The 19,729-nt window shown below is 37.7% G+C and overlaps 1 protein-coding gene across 7 annotated transcripts in view; it reads right to left on the reverse strand.

Annotated features, from left to right (window-relative positions):
• The window catches only part of DOP1B (DOP1 leucine zipper like protein B), an 87,747-nt gene that overhangs the window by 19,591 nt on the left and 48,427 nt on the right, over nucleotides 1–19,729 (reverse strand). For 5 of the 7 annotated variants that reach the window (XM_073361195.1, XM_073361230.1, XM_073361225.1 and 2 more), the window contains 12 exons: nucleotides 18,267–18,538; nucleotides 16,316–16,468; nucleotides 15,124–15,224; nucleotides 14,186–14,376; nucleotides 11,054–12,671; nucleotides 10,681–10,792; nucleotides 9,388–9,576; nucleotides 6,481–6,606; nucleotides 4,912–5,046; nucleotides 3,063–3,118; nucleotides 2,071–2,175; nucleotides 1,913–1,979 (listed from right to left, as the gene is read on the reverse strand). In XM_073361195.1, the coding sequence (XP_073217296.1) occupies nucleotides 1,913–1,979; nucleotides 2,071–2,175; nucleotides 3,063–3,118; nucleotides 4,912–5,046; nucleotides 6,481–6,606; nucleotides 9,388–9,576; nucleotides 10,681–10,792; nucleotides 11,054–12,671; nucleotides 14,186–14,376; nucleotides 15,124–15,224; nucleotides 16,316–16,468; nucleotides 18,267–18,538 (3,125 nt within the window). The remainder of the gene's footprint in view (nucleotides 1–1,912; nucleotides 1,980–2,070; nucleotides 2,176–3,062; nucleotides 3,119–4,911; nucleotides 5,047–6,480; nucleotides 6,607–9,387; nucleotides 9,577–10,680; nucleotides 10,793–11,053; nucleotides 12,672–14,185; nucleotides 14,377–15,123; nucleotides 15,225–16,315; nucleotides 16,469–18,266; nucleotides 18,539–19,729) is intronic. The other 2 variants (XM_073361204.1, XM_073361214.1) reach the window with 2 other exon arrangements.

Here is a 19,729-nt window from a genome sequence, read left to right on the forward strand (position 1 = left end):
CAGTTTTTCACTTCCTGTGTAGATTGGCATACACTGAGCACACACCAGAACAAGTCTGTTTAGAATGTCTTCATTCTTTCCACTTCCTCATTTGCCTTCTGGGCATTTTAAATTGTAATAATTTACATCAGCAGTTTAGTAGAATCTGTGTCACAGAAGCCATGGGTCTTGTTGCAGACTCTGTTGTATTTTCAGTTTGATTGGGACACCTATTGTTACCATTACGCCCCCTGACAAGTTTCTTTTTTCTAGCTTGAGCCAGGCTAGATGATTAGTTTATTCTTTATGGATCTTATCTCCCACTGCTTCTCTGGCCATCAGGATAAGAGTGCACAACCGGAGCATCCAATAGGAATACAATAGTACTGTTGTTAATGAGATAATCAGGGTCCACACACCCCATTGGTGAGCAGGAGGGTTGAACCCCAAAGAATCCCAAAATGTCTCTCACAACATTTTCCCTCATATACTTTTTTAGGTCACAAATTTGAAACATATTTGGGATTCATTCTTACGATAACTGATAAATTCAAAGGTTTCAACTCACTGCGTATTTCCCTAATTGTTCACAGTATGGACTCTTACCTGATTCTCCAGATTTCCAGTCTTTTACCTGCCAAGTTACTATATTTTAAAGGAAAAGTTTTTGTCCCCTGAGGTTTCTTAACTTTGTCCCCTTGGAGGGCCACAGAATTTATCTGATCAAGATATTTTTCAGTTCTAGTGGAGCAGTCATCCAGTGGGTTCAAATGAAGATTGCAAAGTTTTCATTATACTGCATTAATAAGCAGTCCTCTCTCAAAGACTTGTACATTCTGAATTTATTCTTCAGATTTTCAAAAAAAATTGTACCAGTACCCTCTATTGTTCTTTAGGCTCTGAACTGTATGGTCTGAAAACCTGTCTGCTTTTTTCCTTTCCCTTCAGCTACAGGGCTTCCATGTGTTATTAAATTAGATGGGGTGTTGGTTACTTTTAATTGAGTGATTTAACAGTGTCGTTTTATTTTTTGGGAATTCATCTGGCCATATTTAAGTCTTCCCATTGTAGGGTTGGGCCAAACCCTACTTCCAGACTCATGTTTGAGCAACGGAGTTATTCACTGTAGGATGGAGACTCTGGTTCGGAAACTTCAGGTTTCCCTTCCAAGGTTGCCAGAGAAATCAGATCACTCCTTGGTAATGCTGTAAGAAGCTAGGCATTCGCTACACAATTATCTTGCTGGCCAGTTTATGGAGTAGAAGTGGAGGAAGTCACTCACATCTCTACCATATCTGCTGGGGAGCACAAGCACCACAATCACAGCTATTAGAAGATTCACTTTTCAACACTTCATCTTAAATTCAGAGCCAAAGATGATCGTGACAAGTCTGTGGTGCTTGAGCTAGCTTGGCAAAAGCAGAAACAGTTGGAGAAAAGAATCCATCTCTAATCCTCATCTCATTTCCATAATAGGTGAATGGATAAACAGTTGTTGAGATTGCCAAAGCCAACTAGGGGACATAGCTATACAGCTCCCATTGACTTCAATGGGAATAGTGCACCTAATTCTCCTAGTTGGTTTTGAAAATTTCAATGATAATGCAAATGAAGGGATCTGATGACATCATATTTGTGTTATGAATTTAAATCTAGAGGATGACATCACAAAAGACACCCAATCTGAATACAGCACTGGCCAATCAGTATCCTGAGCCATGTTAGAACTTTATCAAAAATATACAATATTGTTTTGTTAGCTAGAAGATTATGTTTTATGAATTCTCACACATTTACTTACCGGCTTGCACCATACCTAAACTTTCTCAGAGTATGTGGATGTTCAGACATGGAGTTTGGTTTGGGCTAATCTCTGTTTATAATGAAGAGTGCAGTGCCAGATCTGTGAACTAAAAGTGTGCATATACAGTACCTGCAGGTCTTTTTGGTCTTTTTTATTTTCCAGGTTAGGAGTTCTGGTCACACAGTCATTTAGAGTACTGTAGGAAAAATAATTCATCCCAAATTAGTAATATGGACAGTACTACTCAATCTATCAAATCAAACCAAACCACCTTGTTTGTGCTATACCTCAGAAGCAGGAAATATCCAGGTGGAGCCAAGTTCAGTTGCACAGATTCCTTCAGCACTCCTAACAATGACTGAAAGTTCTCCTGCAGGGCTGACACAGGAAGTCTGCCAAAAACAACATGCAAGTCTGATGTCAAACAATACACCAGCCACAGATGCAGATAGTGCTGGCTCTGGGAGCTTCCCACCAACTTTAGTCTTCTAGTTCTCCCCAAGTCTAATTAACTACTATCCACAGTATTTGTCTACGTACCATACCATCCTGTCAATACATGATGACACTTATATTGCATCAACACACTACTGTGATTGGATATCAAAGTCAAAACAGTACGCGGAATTAACTCAGGTTGTCCTGCAAACTAAAGCTAGGCTTGGAGCATATGGAATATGCCAGTGCTGTGAAAGAGGAGGGTCTCCAGGAATGATATAATGAGGAGAAGGCTTTGCAGACAAATATCCTAAGGTATTCCATGCATACACAGCAATGTATGCTAAGAAGAGTTTTGATCACCCCCATGCTGTCTAATATGATGAATGCAGAGTATAAATTGGAAACACAAGGAGCCCTCCCTAAGAAAGCCTGGAAGGGAGATTAAGGAGAAGTATCCTTCATACACTCTTCCAGCAGCTGGGAACAGTGTCAGAGCTGGAGAAAGGTAATACAAACATTTCAGCATAATGTCCTGACAACCGTTTGAGAAGGTTACAGCATGCTGTTGTGTCAGTACACAACGACACTGTCACAATGACACAAACACCAATACATCAATGCAATCACAGAACACCACACCACACAGTAATCGTATGTCTGTCATTTGACAATGTAGTGGTTGTCCAGTTCTGCTTCAGTAAGCACTGATGATGTAGAGGTTTCCTGTGGCAAGCAGATATGAAAGTCAAAGTAAAGCTAAAGTAATAATGCTAGCTGTTAGTTGCTGGAATAGCATTTGTAGCTAAATGCAAATCACTTTATGTAACAACCTACTTACCTTTGAATGAAAGCGTAGCTGAATCTCAGCACTGGGATATCCACTAGAGAAGATTTCTGAAAATAAAACAAGGAATTATGTTCTTGCTTTATAACAAAATGAAATTTAAGCTGTTAGAGGACTCAATGTTTAATGGGAGACTTGTTTTTTTTTTCCCCCTGAGAGCAATCTGTCTCCCAGTCTTAGACTGATAGGCTGTGCCTTGTCTGTGTAGATATAGTAGGTAGTTCAGAACTTTTGCTAGGGAAGTCTGGAATAAAAAAAGACACATCCTTTCTGTCCACCAGATACGTTCTTCCAAAGCTCTAGAAATACTTATAAATGTACCTCTCTGCATGGTAACAAGGCAGGCTTTGTTAAACAGCAGAATCACCACAGAAGCAACCTCACTAACTAGAATCATTGGAAGTCATTGTTATGCCAAACTGCTATCATGAACCTGGGAAGTGAAGTTTTGTAAAAAGCTCTGAAACCTACATTTCCTGGATAACCAGACCAGATGACAAAGGTCTCTTAAGTTCCACTTACAATTTTAACAGTCTTATTTAATAAAAAGGAAGGCCCTCAAAAAGTTTTACTAATGAAATTACTACATAATGAGTTTTAAAACACTCACTAGGATTAGATTTTGTTTAAAGCTTGTTTTCTGTTTGATAGGCAGGATGATTGTACCAATGTTAACTATCCATTTCTGTTATGCTGAATTACAGACATATACACACAACTGTACCTTAATACACACATATTTACAGTTTCTAGGTGTTTATTTTATGCAAGTTACTCAATTTGAAGGGAAACATTGGCTCATCATAAAAACCTGAGGAATTTTGGTGTCTGCTTTGTAAATGCTGTTTCTAATGCTTGCTCCAATGTTTCAATGGCTCAAGAGTACTGGGACATAGGTTAGGCCCCAAATTAGAGAGGATTGACCAAACCTAATATGAAGAGAAATATTTTCATGTTTGTTAAGATTTCAATGAAAAGTTAGATTTTATTTAGATTTAAACATTCTCCAGAAGTGTTTGGAGCCTAGATAGATCAGCATTGTAGTCCATGAGAACCAGAAAGTGAAGCTACTAACCAAAATACTTAGTTCTGATATAGCTCTTTTCTTTCTCAAAGTGCTTGGCAAATGTCTGATAATCTTGAAGGGAAACTTAATATTTAAATTATCCAAGCAGAGTGAAATGCAAGAAATACAATAGGATAAAATGGAAAAAAATAAGTTAGATACTTAAGAGTTATTTCATTTTTCATAATCTGAACTATGAATTTAAAATAGATGGAGCCAGATCCCTGTGAGTTGCCCGTCTGTACCCCAGGATGGAGTGGGGTCAAGGTGTTTTTTACACTGGAAAGGCCTTAGTGCAGCGTCAGGACTGCTGTAAGTTGCAATGACAGGAAACAATCCCCCCACCCCCAGGCTGTTACAGCAGCTAGTGATCAGACAAACAGAATGGGTCTCTGCCCATGCCCCCTTTGCTGAAAGCAAGGGGGCTAGAACCACTATACTCGCCTTATGAAATCTGGAGATTCCTCTATGCTGGGAGAATGCACAAGAAGTCTGTTACGCTGGCTTTACCTCAGCTTTGTGCTGCCAAAGTAACACAAAAACAACTAACGACTACTCTTGTAAAATGAAAATCAGAAACTGTATACACATTGAGTACACCTTTAATCAGGTACAGAATATGATGAGGAAACAAATTCTAATAATAATTACCAGTAACAAAAAAATAATGAATGTTGAAAACCTCTTTCCCATCTAATAAGGTTAGCAGAGATGTTTTTCAGGGACACCTTGGAAGAATGAAGACCTAGTAAAGCTGAGTATTATTTTAGCAGTTACCTCTTCGCCTTTGATTTGGGATGGTTTCTTGACAACTTCTTTTACCAGCTGTAATATAGTGTCAGTCTTCAGAGTGTTAAGTGCACACACTAAGTCCACAAGAATAAGCTGAGATGCACTTGCCACTGGAAGAATCTAAATGACACAAACATAATTAAGTTCAATGTACCAGGGAACGATGGAGGAAAACAGCATTTCACACTACTAACCACATGCAAACATGCATATGAAACTCAAATAGGTGATTTAGGAACTACGCAACAAGTTATCATAAAAGGACCCCCAAGGGGATCAGAGTTTGGGTCTCATTCTCTCTCTCTTTCTGACCTGCCCTGGTAGGCTGGGTGCATAATGAGACAATGCATTCCGACTAAGGCAGATTAGGAAGAGGGCTTGTACTTAGTAACCATGTTTGGCTCCAGAAGGAGCTACCTCTAACTTTCCTCCTCTGGAAAGGTTTCTAACCTGGAGCCTTGGACAGCAATGGAGGAAAACTGGAGTTGTCTGGGCTTCAACAACTCAAAATAGCTTGGTATTAAAGTGCTGGACTTGGCTTGGCACAGCACATAGTGCTTACTGATAATTGTTCTTTGCATCTATGCATGAAAGTGGAGATCACCACCTTGGTATCCAAGAACTTTTCCTTTGCAGTTGTTTCTAAAGCTGGTCAGAACATTTTCATCTAAATGAAATTTAGTCAAAACATGCTGTTTCAAAGCCAAAACATTTCATGGAGATTTATATTTTCAATTACATGTCTCCTGGAAAGGATTTTGCGATTCCTTTGTTCAAGTCTGACCAGAGAGACAGAACAAACTGAAAAGCTGAGCTTTTCAATCTGAATACAGCTATTTTGCAAATTCCATTTTGCAAAAATGTTTGCGACGTTGTGTTTTTGTTGCAGCGTGGAATGAATGCAAATTTTTAAACCTTGAAAGTAGTCACAAAAGAGAAAGGTCACTCTCCGGACAGCTATTTAAATCTGAGATAAGATTTTAAAATAAATTGTAATAATGTGCAGAATGAGAGTCCTGTTTCAGTTTGCACATAAATTAAAAAAAAAATGGTATTTAACTCACTTTTCTATTTTCATTTCCAACACCAAGTATTGACCAAAGTAAATAAGTTCTACTATTTTATAAAAAATAAAATATCTTTTTCCAGAAAAGGGGAAGCCAGTAAGATTATTTTTGTCATGGGAAAGAAATTCTTCAGGTTGTGTTACAGAAGTCTTCAGGTTGTGTTACAGAAGTCATGCCCCAGACAAATGGTCTCTTGATTCTTTAAGTAAAATACTTTCTTCTTTCAGTATTTTTCTTCAACACGCAAATTAAAATCTTTATTTTTCCTATTTGTTTATATTTGTTCCATTTACTTAGAGTCTTCACGTTTTAAATTTTAACCATTATATTGAATTCAAATTCTTATCTAATGGATTGTTTTTGTCACTTGTACAACAAAACCAAAATAAAACAAAACGTGGGTCTTTGCAGTGAACCTAGGAACAAAACCTCTGTCTTTTCATTAGAAAAGAAACTATCATATGAATTAACATTTCTTTAACTTCACCTTTATTTTACTTTGATTCTTATGAGCTTTTTTGTTGTTCCACACTGCTGCTACTGCTGATATTAACTGGACTCCAAGGTGTGGCGTCAGCGGATTCAAGAAATCTAAAATTTTATTTTTTATTGTCTATAAAAAAAAGAGATTAATATGTTATTGCTAAACATTGTCAAAAACGTTCAAGACTGATCTTCATTGTTCATTTGGAGATTCTGTGGCTTTTTTATGTGGGATTCAGAAGTTATACTATCATTAAAGAATAGTACTGTACACTTTTGATTCAGGTTAATTTAGATTATTTCTCATGGATTCATTCTCCTCCGTTATTAAAAAGGTGTGATCTCAAATCCTGGAAAGCTAACAAAAACAAAAATCTATTTTTCATCATGCATATTCTCTGCCCAATCATTTTTCATACACAGTACTTCCTCATTATTAATCAATGTCTGTAAAATGGGGGGAGGAGGAGGAGGAGGAAACTAGTAGTATACATAGAATGACAAATATATAAAATATTTTAGAAAGAGTAGAGAATTGGATGACAATTTAGTAAAGGAGGATGGGATGAGGAAGTTAGTGAAGAGGGCAATGTAAGAATTAATGGAAAAGTGAGTTTTCAAGGAGGGAAGAAAGGATTTGAAGGACATGAGAAGAGTGGCAGGGCCAGCTTGGCAGAGAAATGAAAGGCTATTCCAAGAAGAGAGAGAATATACATTTTAAGTAGTATTTTTTAGGAAACTGTAAGTACTATGTTTAGAGGACAACTGGAACACTAATTTTACATTTTCTCATTTGCTTCAATGGACTCTTTGCTGCCTTCTTCCTGTAAGAATCAAAAGGTTATAAGAGTATAGGAGCTCTTCAGTAAACCAGATATGTGTCTCAGATTCCCAATTGTTCTGACCTGAGTGGCTTCTTGAAAGAAAAAATGATTCAATATTCTTTGTATAAATGTTACCAAAGCAACAGATAAGCAAAAACAAAGTAAAGAAAACAAAGGATTATACTTCAATGTAAACGAATGATCAACTACCACAACTGTCTAAAAATAAAACCCTTACATACTCTGTTGGGGTATGTAAGGGTTCAGTAAAGACCTGGGTAACTGCTATCATGGTAATAGGGAATAAGGCACAGGCAAGCACTATTTCTTTGCTTGATAAAATTGCCATCCTCTTCCCTTCCCTTCTGCTTGTTAAGAATAGATAAGCGTTGCAGCTGCATAAGGAATATGGTTGTCTGAAGGATACCCTTTGTGTGGAAAAAGTGTGATCTCCCCCCTTCCTTCTTCTCCCAGGTACATAAAGGAGCTCAGGGTCATGGCCCCTTCCTCCCTCCCCTGTGAACTACTGATTAAGGAAACTTATGCTACAATTACTGCAATGAAATGTATCTTCAAGGTAAAATGTCTGTATAATATGCTTAAAGCTGTAAACAGGGGCGGGTTTAATTATATTCAGTATATAGCTATTAATATTCATTATTATTAAATAAAGGTTTTGCCAGCATTGCAGTAAATGTGGGTATTTACATATTAACTTAAATAAAAAAGAGTGTGATGTAATTAATTTGGGGGTTACTCAACAATTGGGTCGAGGGGAACAAGTACCGTAATAAAGAAGCCCGTTTACTCAATCTGCCTCTGGGTCCTCCTGCTCCTACCTTCCATCTCTAACAAACTTGGAAGTTAGCTCATTGAATGAATACAGTAAACAAACAATCTGTACAAATCCGAAACCAACATCCAAGGAGGCAGCTGTCTGTTTGGTCATATCCCCCACTAAAAACAAAAAAAAACCATCGCCCCCACAACTTTCACCCATGGAAATATACTCAAAAAGGAAGAAACACAAAATTGTTTTCAAGCAAGTTGCCCATGCCCCCGCGCCCCCCCCCCAATGGAGTAGACAACCACATCAATGTGTAATGGAGGGCCTCAACAGGCCCACAAAAAATAAGTAATTGCTCAACAAAAATACAGCTTCTCACCCAATCTTCTTATTCACCCTCCAATATTTCTTAAAATAAAATTTAAATCACACCTATGACAAACTGTCACATCATTCTTCTGCCCACAAAAGAATTGGGAAGCTGGCAGTTACAGGCTGACTAGGTGAAAATTTAGAATGGCTTCACTGGGCAAAGTTCACAGCTTATTCAAGAAAATAAAGATTAACTTCAATACAATCATCAAAAATTAAGATAAATTTATACAAACCCTATCTCTCATACATACTACTTATCTTACCAGTATCAGTTATTCAAAAACTGAGTGTAACAGTAGTTAAGGGGAAAATATGCAGTGTGCTGTGTCATGTTTATGATGTCATCAGCTTTAAAACTCAAATGTTGATCGATATGGCAAAATCTTATTACAATTCATAACAAAAGCAGAACGAATTCTAAATACTTAAGTAAATGAAAGAGCACGCATAGCTCAAGTTCACTCCAGACAAGCCAGAAACTGTTAACTTGCATGAGGTCCTCTCTCACACTCATTTGGACAGACACCTTGTTTCTGGGTTGCAGTGTTTTTGTTTTGTTTTTGAAAGAGAGAATGGAGAAAAAAATACAAGGAAAGGAAGAGGATTTAATAGCGGGGCGAAAAGCACATGTATGGGAAAAAGGGGGCAGAAAAAAAAATCACCAAAAGGCAAATTAATTTTATACAAATTGTGCATCAATTTAGGTTTGGAAATCTGACACTTTGCAACTGACTTGCACAAAAGGTGACAAGCCTTTTATAGTAGGAATTCTGCACCTTTGACCAGGAACATTCTCTGCAGCCTATAAATTTCAGAAACTGTAAAACTACTTTGCTATTTTGAGAATGGCAAAACCATATACAAGAACTTTACACAAAAGATAATGGGGGGCAGGGGAGAAAGAGTGCTTGGAAAGGATTCCTACTTTGGTTGCCTTAAAGTAAACTGAAGAAGAGCCTTTGGTTGCTCCAAGAAAGTCAACTGGTCTTTTTTGAGAGTCTTCCCTTTTTATAACGCTCCAAAGAAGGGCCATTGTGTTAACAATACGAGGCAATTCTTCCAAAATGGCATTCCTGGCATTTCTCAGGTTTGTGGGGTCAGATATAGGGGACACCTAGGAAAACAAATATCTATATTAAACAACATATTCTGTGGACAAACACTCAAGTGTATGCAGATTCATTATTCTTAATATTGTTACACAATCTTTAGTGCGGACATCTGCTTTCCATCCAAGAAGTCTTTTGTAATAATAATTTTGCAAAACATTAGATCATTCAGCTGTTGTGTTTATAAACTTTATTATCACTTACAGAATGGGTAAGTATGTGTAACTAGAGTATAACATTCTACTGATTTTGCTTTTGATTGAAGAGTTCATTTCTCTGTTTGAGACCATATCCTCTTCCAATACATGGTGCAAACTACATATCTCCATTTTCCACATAATTTGTAACAAAAAAAAAAAGAGCGTGAAATGCATTCTCATTTAGAATACATGCCACTAAATATACTTCTGATTATTTATTCTGTGGCAACTTTCCAGTTAAACAAATGAAGTAAAGTAACTTGGGAATAGAGCCACAAAATGCATGAGTATTTGGGTGGGGAAGATCAAATTAAACTTGTTCTGGTTTTGCAATATAAGGAAAAAAAAGTGAGAAAAAAGGATGCATATAGAGTTGTCTGCAGTGCGGTTTTTCAGATGTACAAATTTTGTTCACTCACTTTCATTTAACAGCATACTGAATATATTTATATTTATAAATGTAAAATTCATATTGTTCTAGAGAAATTTTTAGAAAAAATGCCTTTATAGCTTTTTTGACAGCATGACATTCACATTTCTTTCTTCACACATACAAATTACTTCAGAATAATTTGAGAATATTGTACTTTTTCCATAAACGAGTAGTGTCCAATAATCCAAATATATTTATTGTCAGCACACACTGAGTTGGGGTGAGAGAATAGTTACCTTATCATCTGCAAGCAGAGGGTTCTCCTCTACACAAGCATGTTCCTCTTCCTACATGGAAGGAGATTCTGCTATCCCTATGGTAACCGCCTCTCATTTTTGGGCCCACAATAATAGACATTAATGGTCATGATTCAGCCAAGAACGTAAGTACTTTGCTGAATTGAGGCCAAACTGTCAAACGTATGGTTGGCATTTGGAGACAGATATCTACTGAAGTAATAAGAAGCAGTCTACTACCTTTTTGGCTTGATTAGGATGATCCAAAAGGCAAAAATGACCAATGGTTGTTAAGCCTTCCAAAAGTGTCAGAGGATAATCTGGCGTAATGTTCTCCCTTTTAGAAGTTACACTTTGGAGAAGAACACAAAAGTTATTAATAGTACAATTGGATATTTTCATTCTTTACATGACTACTATGGTCAAAAGAGTATTTGGTTCTATGTTCTAACTGCTGAGGTATCAGAAAGCAAAGCTTTTAAAATAACTTGTCAGACAAAAAAAAGTAATTTTAGAATACTTTAGACAATAGTATGAGGTTTGAGAAAATAAGCTTATCAGTACTTTGTACTGAATAGTTAAAATATCAAAACTCTGCATTTAAGAATCTTACCTCACAGACATCTTCACAGTTTCATTTTCATATTGTTTAACAAGTTCATCCAGGTTTTTACATATCTGTATGATAAATGGTGCCACAGTCCAGCCTAAAGATTTCCCAAAGTATGGCAAAGAATGCGTGACTAAACCTACCCAAGATGGATGCATCCCATAGCCATACTCTGGCTGCAAACCTCTAACTACAGCAGAGACAAATAATCCTTGTGAAGTTATTGGGTGTGGATGCACATACTGCACTGCACTAATAGCCTGCTGGAAATTAAGAGCTCGTTGCCATTCCTTCGATAGGTCTGGCTGGTTCTCCTGTTCCTCATGTGTCTGTCCAAGATGGTGCTCCAAGGCAATCAATATTTGCAAAAGCTTCAGCAGCTCAATCTGAAGGGGGTGTTCACTCCATATCTGATCTTGCCCAAAATTGATAAGGCTTTCTTCAAAGAGGCTCTCTTCGATGACACTATTAATTTTATCAGATGTCATCAGTTCATACCGTTTTTGACTTGTATACATAGAAGCAGACAAAGAAAGAAGAACAAACTCTTGAATTTTGCATCTTCCAAGCAAGTTGTGTATAAACTCGATATTCTTGTTTTCTGCTGACTTTAGCATTGTGGCCAGCTGCACCATCATTCTAATCAAGACTTCTACACTTTTGACTTGGACATCTCTGTTGCCAAGCACATCTTTGTGGGTTACCTTCAAGTAACATGGATAGTAAGAGCGCAGAAAACTCAAACAGAGGTAAGCCAGCAATTCTATTAATAAAGAATGGGGACACATGGTTGGTGACTGAGTCTGAAGCTTACCATAAAAGCTCTGTCCCACAAGAGTTTCCTGGTGCCGAGCTAGAAGATTATAGATGAGATTTAAATGAGCTGTAGAGCTCGTATCCATGCTAGTACTGGCCACAGCTTCAATGAATTCTTTAGGGTTTGTTTTGAGTACTGCCTCTAGCACAGAAAAAGCATACAAAACCCTCTTGGAATCATAAGGCTGAAAATACAAGAGAATGTGTTTAAACAGAGCCTCTATCATCTCTTGTTTTTCTTTCTGCTGCTTGAGCAGCCTAGAAGTTGTAATCGCTTGGAGTTCCAAATCCACCTCCTCATCACTTGATAGTGATTCCGACGCTTGAGTTTTCTCAGAGTCTGCACGCACAAGATTTAATGTAGTACTGGGTTTGGAGCCATGAAGAGGGAAAGCATTAGATGAACTAACATTCTTCATGTTTTCTCTGCAGTCGATTGTAGCTCTGGAGTTCTCCTCATTGCTCATTTCCTGTGGATCCAGAGAAGGAGAAAAAGATGATGTATTTTCACTATCAATATGTCCTGTGCTGGTATCTGCTGATTCTGTGTGTTCACTGTTATCATGATCACCACTGGTATCCTGTGGAGTTTCTGTACAGTGAGAGAGTTCGTTTTCAGGCAGTCCATTTTTTAGCTGAGATGTCTCTGGATCTATTTCCACTTCAGCCCAAATAGCTTCCCTGTCCACAGTTGTAAATTGGCTCACTGGTATGTTTTCTTCAGAACTGCTTTCATGTAGCACAGAGGCTCCAAATGACTCTTTGAAAGAGGCACTTTTCTTGCTAAACCAATGATGCAAGTCTTCTGAAAAAAATATGAAGATTTCAAAAATTAGTGTTTATTATTACAGTTAAAACATTCAATAGCCTTTATGCTGAAAGACAAACTGTAAGAGAAAATGTAATGGTGATCAAGTAACTGACTTTACATTAAAAGTTAAAAATCTTATTTATGCCAAGGAAATAATTTCATTGAGCAGTTATGTTTTATGATGGAATTGTACAAGTCAGAGATACCATAAACCTTCTCAGACTGTAAACTCTTTGGGACAATGACCATGTCTACTTCTATGATTGCACAGCAGCTGGCACAAGAGACTCCCTTTGGGTGCTACTATAATGTAAATAGTGAGAACGATGATGTTTCGCAAGTCAATTAGATAGGAAACAAGGTAGAAAAACTGTTATGCAAACAGATAGCTGGATTAAAAAAAGCAATTCAACTATTAGGAGGTCTAGAAGCTTCTTTTGCAGAAATGCTAACCCAAAAGAAGATACTGATGGGCCTTATACCTTTAAAAAGGTATGACCTACTCTATAACTGCGTTTAAGCATTATTAGAGGTGTAACTGAGAAGAGTGATATATGCAGCTGGCATCGCTGCTTATAAGGAAACACCTCAAACTGAAGAGTATGACACCTAACGTCAAAGACTGGCTTAAAATGGAGTAAGGTGACTGTCAAGGTTCCTCCCCCACTCTGAACTCTAGGGTACAGATGTGGGGACCTGCATGAAAACCTCCTAAGCTTACTTTCACCAGCTTAGGTTAAAACTTCCCCAAGGTACAAATTAATTTTATCCTTTGTCCCTGGATCTCCACTGCCACTACTAAACTCTAACTGGGTTTACTGGGAAACGTAGTTTGGACACGTCTTTCCCCGCAAAATCCTCCCAACCCTTGCACTCCACTTCCTGGGAAAGGTTTGGGAAAAATCCTCACCAATTTGCATAGGTGACCACACACCCAAACCCTTGGATCTGAGAACAATGAAAAAGCATTCAGTTTTCTTACAAGACGACTTTTAATAGAAGTAAAGAAATCACCTCTGTAAAATCACGATGGTAGATACCTTACAGGGTAATTAGACTCAAAACATAGAGAATCCCTGTAGGCAAAACCTTAAGTTACAAAAAAGACACACAGACAGGAAGAGTCATTCTATTCAGCACAGTTCTTTTCTCAGCCATTTAAAGAAATCATAATCTAACACATACCTAGCTAAATTACTTACTAAAGTTTTAAGACTCCATTCCTGGTCTATCCCCGGCAAAAGCAGCATACAGACAGACAGACACAGACCCTTTGTTTCTCTCAATCCTCCCAGCTTTTGAAAGTATCTTGTCTCCTCATTGGTGATTTGGGTCAGGTGCCAGCGAGGTTACCTTTAGCTTCTTAACCCTTTACAGGTGAGAGGATTTTTCCTCTGGCCAGGAGGGATTTTAAACTGGTTTACCCTTCCCTTTATATTTATGACAGTGACTAACTGTTAATTGACTTAACTCAAACAGTTACATTTTCAGCCTGAGAGCAGCTTTACCTGCTGAATTCTTCTGTTTGATGCAATGGATGGATGTGCGCTGTGTCTTTGGATGAAGAAGCAGCAATAGTACTGGCTCAAGAATTCGTGCAACATCATTAAGTGAGAGAGCACGTATCAACCAGCCCTGTGCTGCGGCACCAATTGCACCATCTGAACAATTTAGACTGTCCAACACCACAAACAGAGATCTGAATGGAGAAATTGCAAAGGAGAAGTAAAATTACAAGCCCTCTTTCACAACACATTTTTAGACTCCACTCCTGCAAATACTTGCCCATGTTTCAGCTTTACTCCTGATAGTAATTCCAATACCCAGAAGTAGTGCCACTGAGTTCAAAGTCGAGCACATGTTTGCAGGAGCAAGGCAAAACATACTATGTGTGTGTATATTGCACACACGCTATCTCCAATTAGAGAACGTTTTTATAATATCCTCTCCTACTTCATAAGGCTTGAAATTTTTGGCTCATATTGTATAAGACTGAGGAGCACAATGAGTAACATGCCACCCTTGCATTACTTTAACAATATTTTGAATGTAGTTGCTTTTGCCGGGCCCTTTTATCCTTTCCTAGGGAAAGGCCCCATCTTCTTGATGTAGGAAGCCACTCCTATTAGAAGATGGGCCTCAGCTGTTCACTCTTTGCTGACAACACGGAAAGCAACTCCAAACTCCTCCCCTTGAAGCACCAAACAAAACAAAACCAACCAAACAAAAAACCCCCACAGCACAAGTACTTTATTACTTTGGGTGAGAGTGTGTTACCAACACAAATAGGGGGTTTTATTTTTAAGTTAAAAATAAATAAATATTTGACGGCCTTACTTTGGTTCATGACTGTCCAGGAGATTTTTTTTTTCTAGCAAAAAAAGTATAATTTCCCTAAATATATTTATATAAACATTAAGCCAGGCAAATCAAAGTACAGCAATACCTGTCAAAGGATCGATTGTGGGAAGTGACTCTGCTGCCTTGGATTTCTCTGGTCAAATGCCATATAACAGAGAATCTGAACAGTGCCTCCAGCCTTGTCCCCTTTACAGAAGAAGACAGAAACTTTTTGATTCTGAGGTACATGTAGTAAGTTTAGTGAATTTAAAAGGCTCTAGTAAAAAAAATGCTTATTGCATAGATTACTTCTAAAATCTTAAGAATTCTGCACCTGTTTTTCCATTTCTAGATAGGATTAACATACAATGTCATTTTCCTGCCATGCACTCACAACCCAAGGCAATCAAAACAAAAAAGCACCTAATGCACAATAAAGCTGATGATTTCAAAGAAAAGACATGTTTGGAATTCCCATTTACAGTATTTTAATCTCTTGAGTTATTGGGGGTTGGATGACAAAGAAGGGTGATACGAAGGGACTGTTATTAGTAGGCAGACCTTACTGAGGATTATCATCCCTGAATGTGTATAAGAGTCTAAAATATAGGATTTCAAACTCTTGACTATTCAGATACCCACAACCCCTATATAGATCTTAATATATAAGAAGTTTCAGAATTGTGAAAGCAGATTAGATAGATATAGCTATATATAAAAATCTATCGTAGAATGTTTAAGACTGCGGTTATAGATTAGCATCAGGTTGTGACCTTTTACTTAATTTACATGTTAGCTGTCAGAAAAACTAAGAAAGAACTGATCGATCTTGAAAATAGGGAAATGAAATTGCTAAAGGGAATTGGCTCATTTTAAATACAGTTTGACTATTGCCTGGTCTAGGAGCTGTTCAGTGCTGTCTCAGACACAGGGTCAAATGACTTATCAGAACATAAGGTTGGGAAGAATAAGTCAACGTCCAGCTCAAAGTGTTTTCAGACTTACCGATGGATCTGGAAAATATTTAGAAATGCTGTGAAGGATTGCTAACTTTGGAGAATCTGTGATTTTAGGGAAAGTGTATAGCATCCAATGACTAAGATGGGTCCTATGTTGATTCATCCAGAGACCCTGAGGGAATTCACCACAGGGAGGAGTGATAGAGATTCTCAGCTGTGGTCTCCAGAGAAGCAGGGGTTGAGAAGCCCTGAAGCTATATGGCTAGGGAGCTGAAGGTTGGCTGGAACCAGAGGTAAGACACTACAATAATGAGGCAGCCTAGGAAATACAGGACTTACTTTATCGTGATCCAATAGCGTATGACAAATAATATCTTCACAAATATTAGCTGATGGAGCCAAGCAGTGCAGCCTATAAAACAGTTCCACACAGGTGATGTGGTGCTCCCTTGTCTCTTTGTTCAGCTGATTCCAAAGCACTTGAGCGACTCTCTGGGGGAACAGATAAAATACATTGTACCACCCCCCACTGATTTAAAAGCTTGGTATAAACACTAAAGTGTTTTGTATTTGTGAAAAGGGTAGTTCATATTTTCCTATCCTACATATTCTCAGTTTAGGGAAGAGCAAGAGGCTGATTCACAAATCCGGAACTAGGGGAACACAATAGCACTGTCCTGGAGCTGCAATCAACTCATGTTTGTGCACTAACGGGTGAGGAAAGCAGAGTTCTGCTTCCATTTCTAACTTTAATCCCAACCCTAAACATTCATAATTCAGATGATATAAACAATACCAAAAATTGCAACACAAAAGTGGCACACACGTAAGAAATGGAACACTGGGATGGTTTTACCACTTTGGCATACAAAGAGGAACAAAGTTGAAAGAAGTGGTAATGTGATAGAGCCATCTTTGCCTCACATGACTAAACAGTAGCTCCCAATTAAAGTTTAAGAATTGAATTTAGAATATCCCCCACACCGCACTTCGTTTTAAGAACTAACTAGCTGCTTAGACATGCCCTTCTCAAATTACCTCTCCTTCCAGCTACGCCTCTCAACTGCCCTTCACATTAGCTTTTACAAAGAGTTGAGAATTGACGTTGGGCTGAAGCAGAAAGAAATATTAAGATAACTTTACAGTTGTCCTTAGAAATATTTCCTATAAATAACATGGGATAGATCATAACATATTGCAGAATAAAAAAAATGACTATGGTATTTGATCAAAGAGACACCCATTGGATTTAGATTCAATATTTCGTCTATGAATAATATGGATGCTGATTGTCCAAAGCCATAATCCAAATGAAGACATCCTATCTATGATTAAATATCCAGTGACGCAGAGGTGTAACATTTCCACCTTATTACCAGAGTATATAATTTTAGATAATGGTATCCAGTCTCTTTTCCACTATCCTCCATCCCATCTATTTCTACCATACGGTTTTGTTCTTGTTTTGTTATTCCTGCTTCCCCTATCCCAGTTCATTAGCTTTGCAGGAAAGGTAAGAGAAACTGATGAGGTTAAAAAAAAAAAAAAAAGCAACCATTTTAAACTTCTTTTCCTGCCCACTATGTTTTGCCTTTTAAACAGCATTTTGGGGCCCACCAGCCAGGTGAAATTCTTACTTTCTATTATCAATAGATAAAATGGAAGCTGTTTAAAAACTCTCAGTGAAGCTCTTTTACAGTAGTAGTTGACAGTGGCTATTGGACCACAAACAGCTACTGATAGGGTACCCTTCAGAAATATTTTTATTCCACATAAGGGGGAAAAAAAAAAAAAAAAAGGAGAGTACTTTGATTTTTTCCCCCCATTTTATCCACCACCACTAATTTTTCATACTGGGAGCTCAAAAGAGCATAAAATCCTTTCAAATTGTAGTTTTCAAGTTCAAAAAACAAAATCAACTGAAGACATTTAGAGTTAGGGATCAAGATTTTCAAAAAGTGACTAGTGATGTTTGATGCCCCACTTGGGACACCTGGGTCTTTATTTTCCAAAAGTGCTGAGCATCCACCCTCAAACTCAGAGATCTTTAAATCTGTGCACAAGAAATTTTCTAAAAATCTCCACTGACTTTTGAAAATATCAGCCATGATCCATTACAAGAGACATAAGTTATGTCAGAGTGTGTATAACTATGCCATACATGAGACTCTCCAGTAGACATGAAGGCACTACCTTCAATGTTGTGTTAGAATTATCCCAGAAAATCCATTTAATTATGACTAACATATATTTTAGCTAAAGTATATTTGTACAGTAAAGAGTTTGACACCTGATAGAAGTCTGTTTTCTCCGATATTAGCTTTAGAACGCCAGGAGCAATGGGAGGAACTGTGACCATCTGCAGTCTCCCAAAGAAGGGGTTGTGTCCAGAGATTTTATACCGCTTCATTCGATCTTCAATCACAAGTGCCAGTGACTGAGAATGGTTGATAACTTCAAGCAGTGTGGAGATGGACACATTCTGAACATAGCAGTCATTTACGCAGCAGCATATCGTCATTAGGGATTTAAGCCACAGAGGGAAGCTGGTATCACAACCTCCTCAGAGAAGACAGAGGGAAAAAATGCCTTTATAACATTTAAACGTTAGATTACTTTATCAGACATTTGTCAAATCTGAAGATGCCATGGAATTTACCTTCCCTTCTAGGCTGCACAAAATCATGAGCTTTATAACGACTCTTATATTTCAATGTGTAGCAATAGCTTGACCTACTAAAATATGTTATGTACTACACTTTTATTCTTTTAAATTAAAAAACATTTATACATATATTTTAGGCACTTCTAACACCAGTTAAATTTTATTATCCACTACGTTATCATGAAGCAGCCCAAAAGACTAGGAAAAAACATTAAAACAGCTAAACAACATAGCAAATCTCAACATTCTACCAAGAGCGTCATCCTCTCAGCACCTCCCCACCAAATGCACACATTTTCATTTTATATTCTGTTACATTCATGATACGTCCATTAACAGCTAGACTAATTTGTTTGAGAGAGAGATATGTTGGGGTACAATTAGAACTAACTAAATATAAAAGTCCTAAAACACAAGCACCTCAAAAATTGTAACAGGAAAGCCACTGACAAGATTTGGTAATAATTACAAATATAAGGCTTTGGATTTTTAGTAACAAAACCCCCCTGACAAATCCATACTTGTAGAAGAATGCTAGTTCCTCATGATCTACTCTGAGCCCAGACATTCCTCTCACAATCAAATGAAAAAAGACCAACCAATCTGAAAATTAAGAATGTGCATGAAGATGTAATTTTTTTCAAATTAACGTTATTCTTTCTCCTATTCGTGTAGCTTCTGTATGAACTCTCTTATAGAAAGTTACTCACCCCTCCCTTCCTTACTACAAATTCTCTGATTTGGGAGTGAGGTTCTTTTTGTTTCCCTGGAAACTGTTTACTTTGTATGGACTATAGAGAGTAAAAAGCCCTAAAAGTCAGATTGGAACCAAGAATGCCTATATTGACTCCAACATGATATTCTGGGAACTCAGACGCTGTATGACTCTAAACCCTTTAATTATAACACTTTACATAACTGAAGTGTCTTCCCTCTGAGCATCTCAAAGAACTCTAACGTTGAAGACTCAACTGCCCAGGGTGCAGGTAAGTATTATCCTCATTTTACTGGGATGAGAAATCTGTCGCAAAGCCAGAAGCAGAACCCAGGTCTCCCATTTCCTCACTCCTGTGTCCACCACAAGCCTG

The sequence above is a fragment of the Lepidochelys kempii genome, chromosome 1 (genome assembly GCF_965140285.1).
Source record: "Lepidochelys kempii isolate rLepKem1 chromosome 1, rLepKem1.hap1, whole genome shotgun sequence".
Lineage (NCBI taxonomy): Eukaryota > Metazoa > Chordata > Testudines > Cheloniidae > Lepidochelys > Lepidochelys kempii.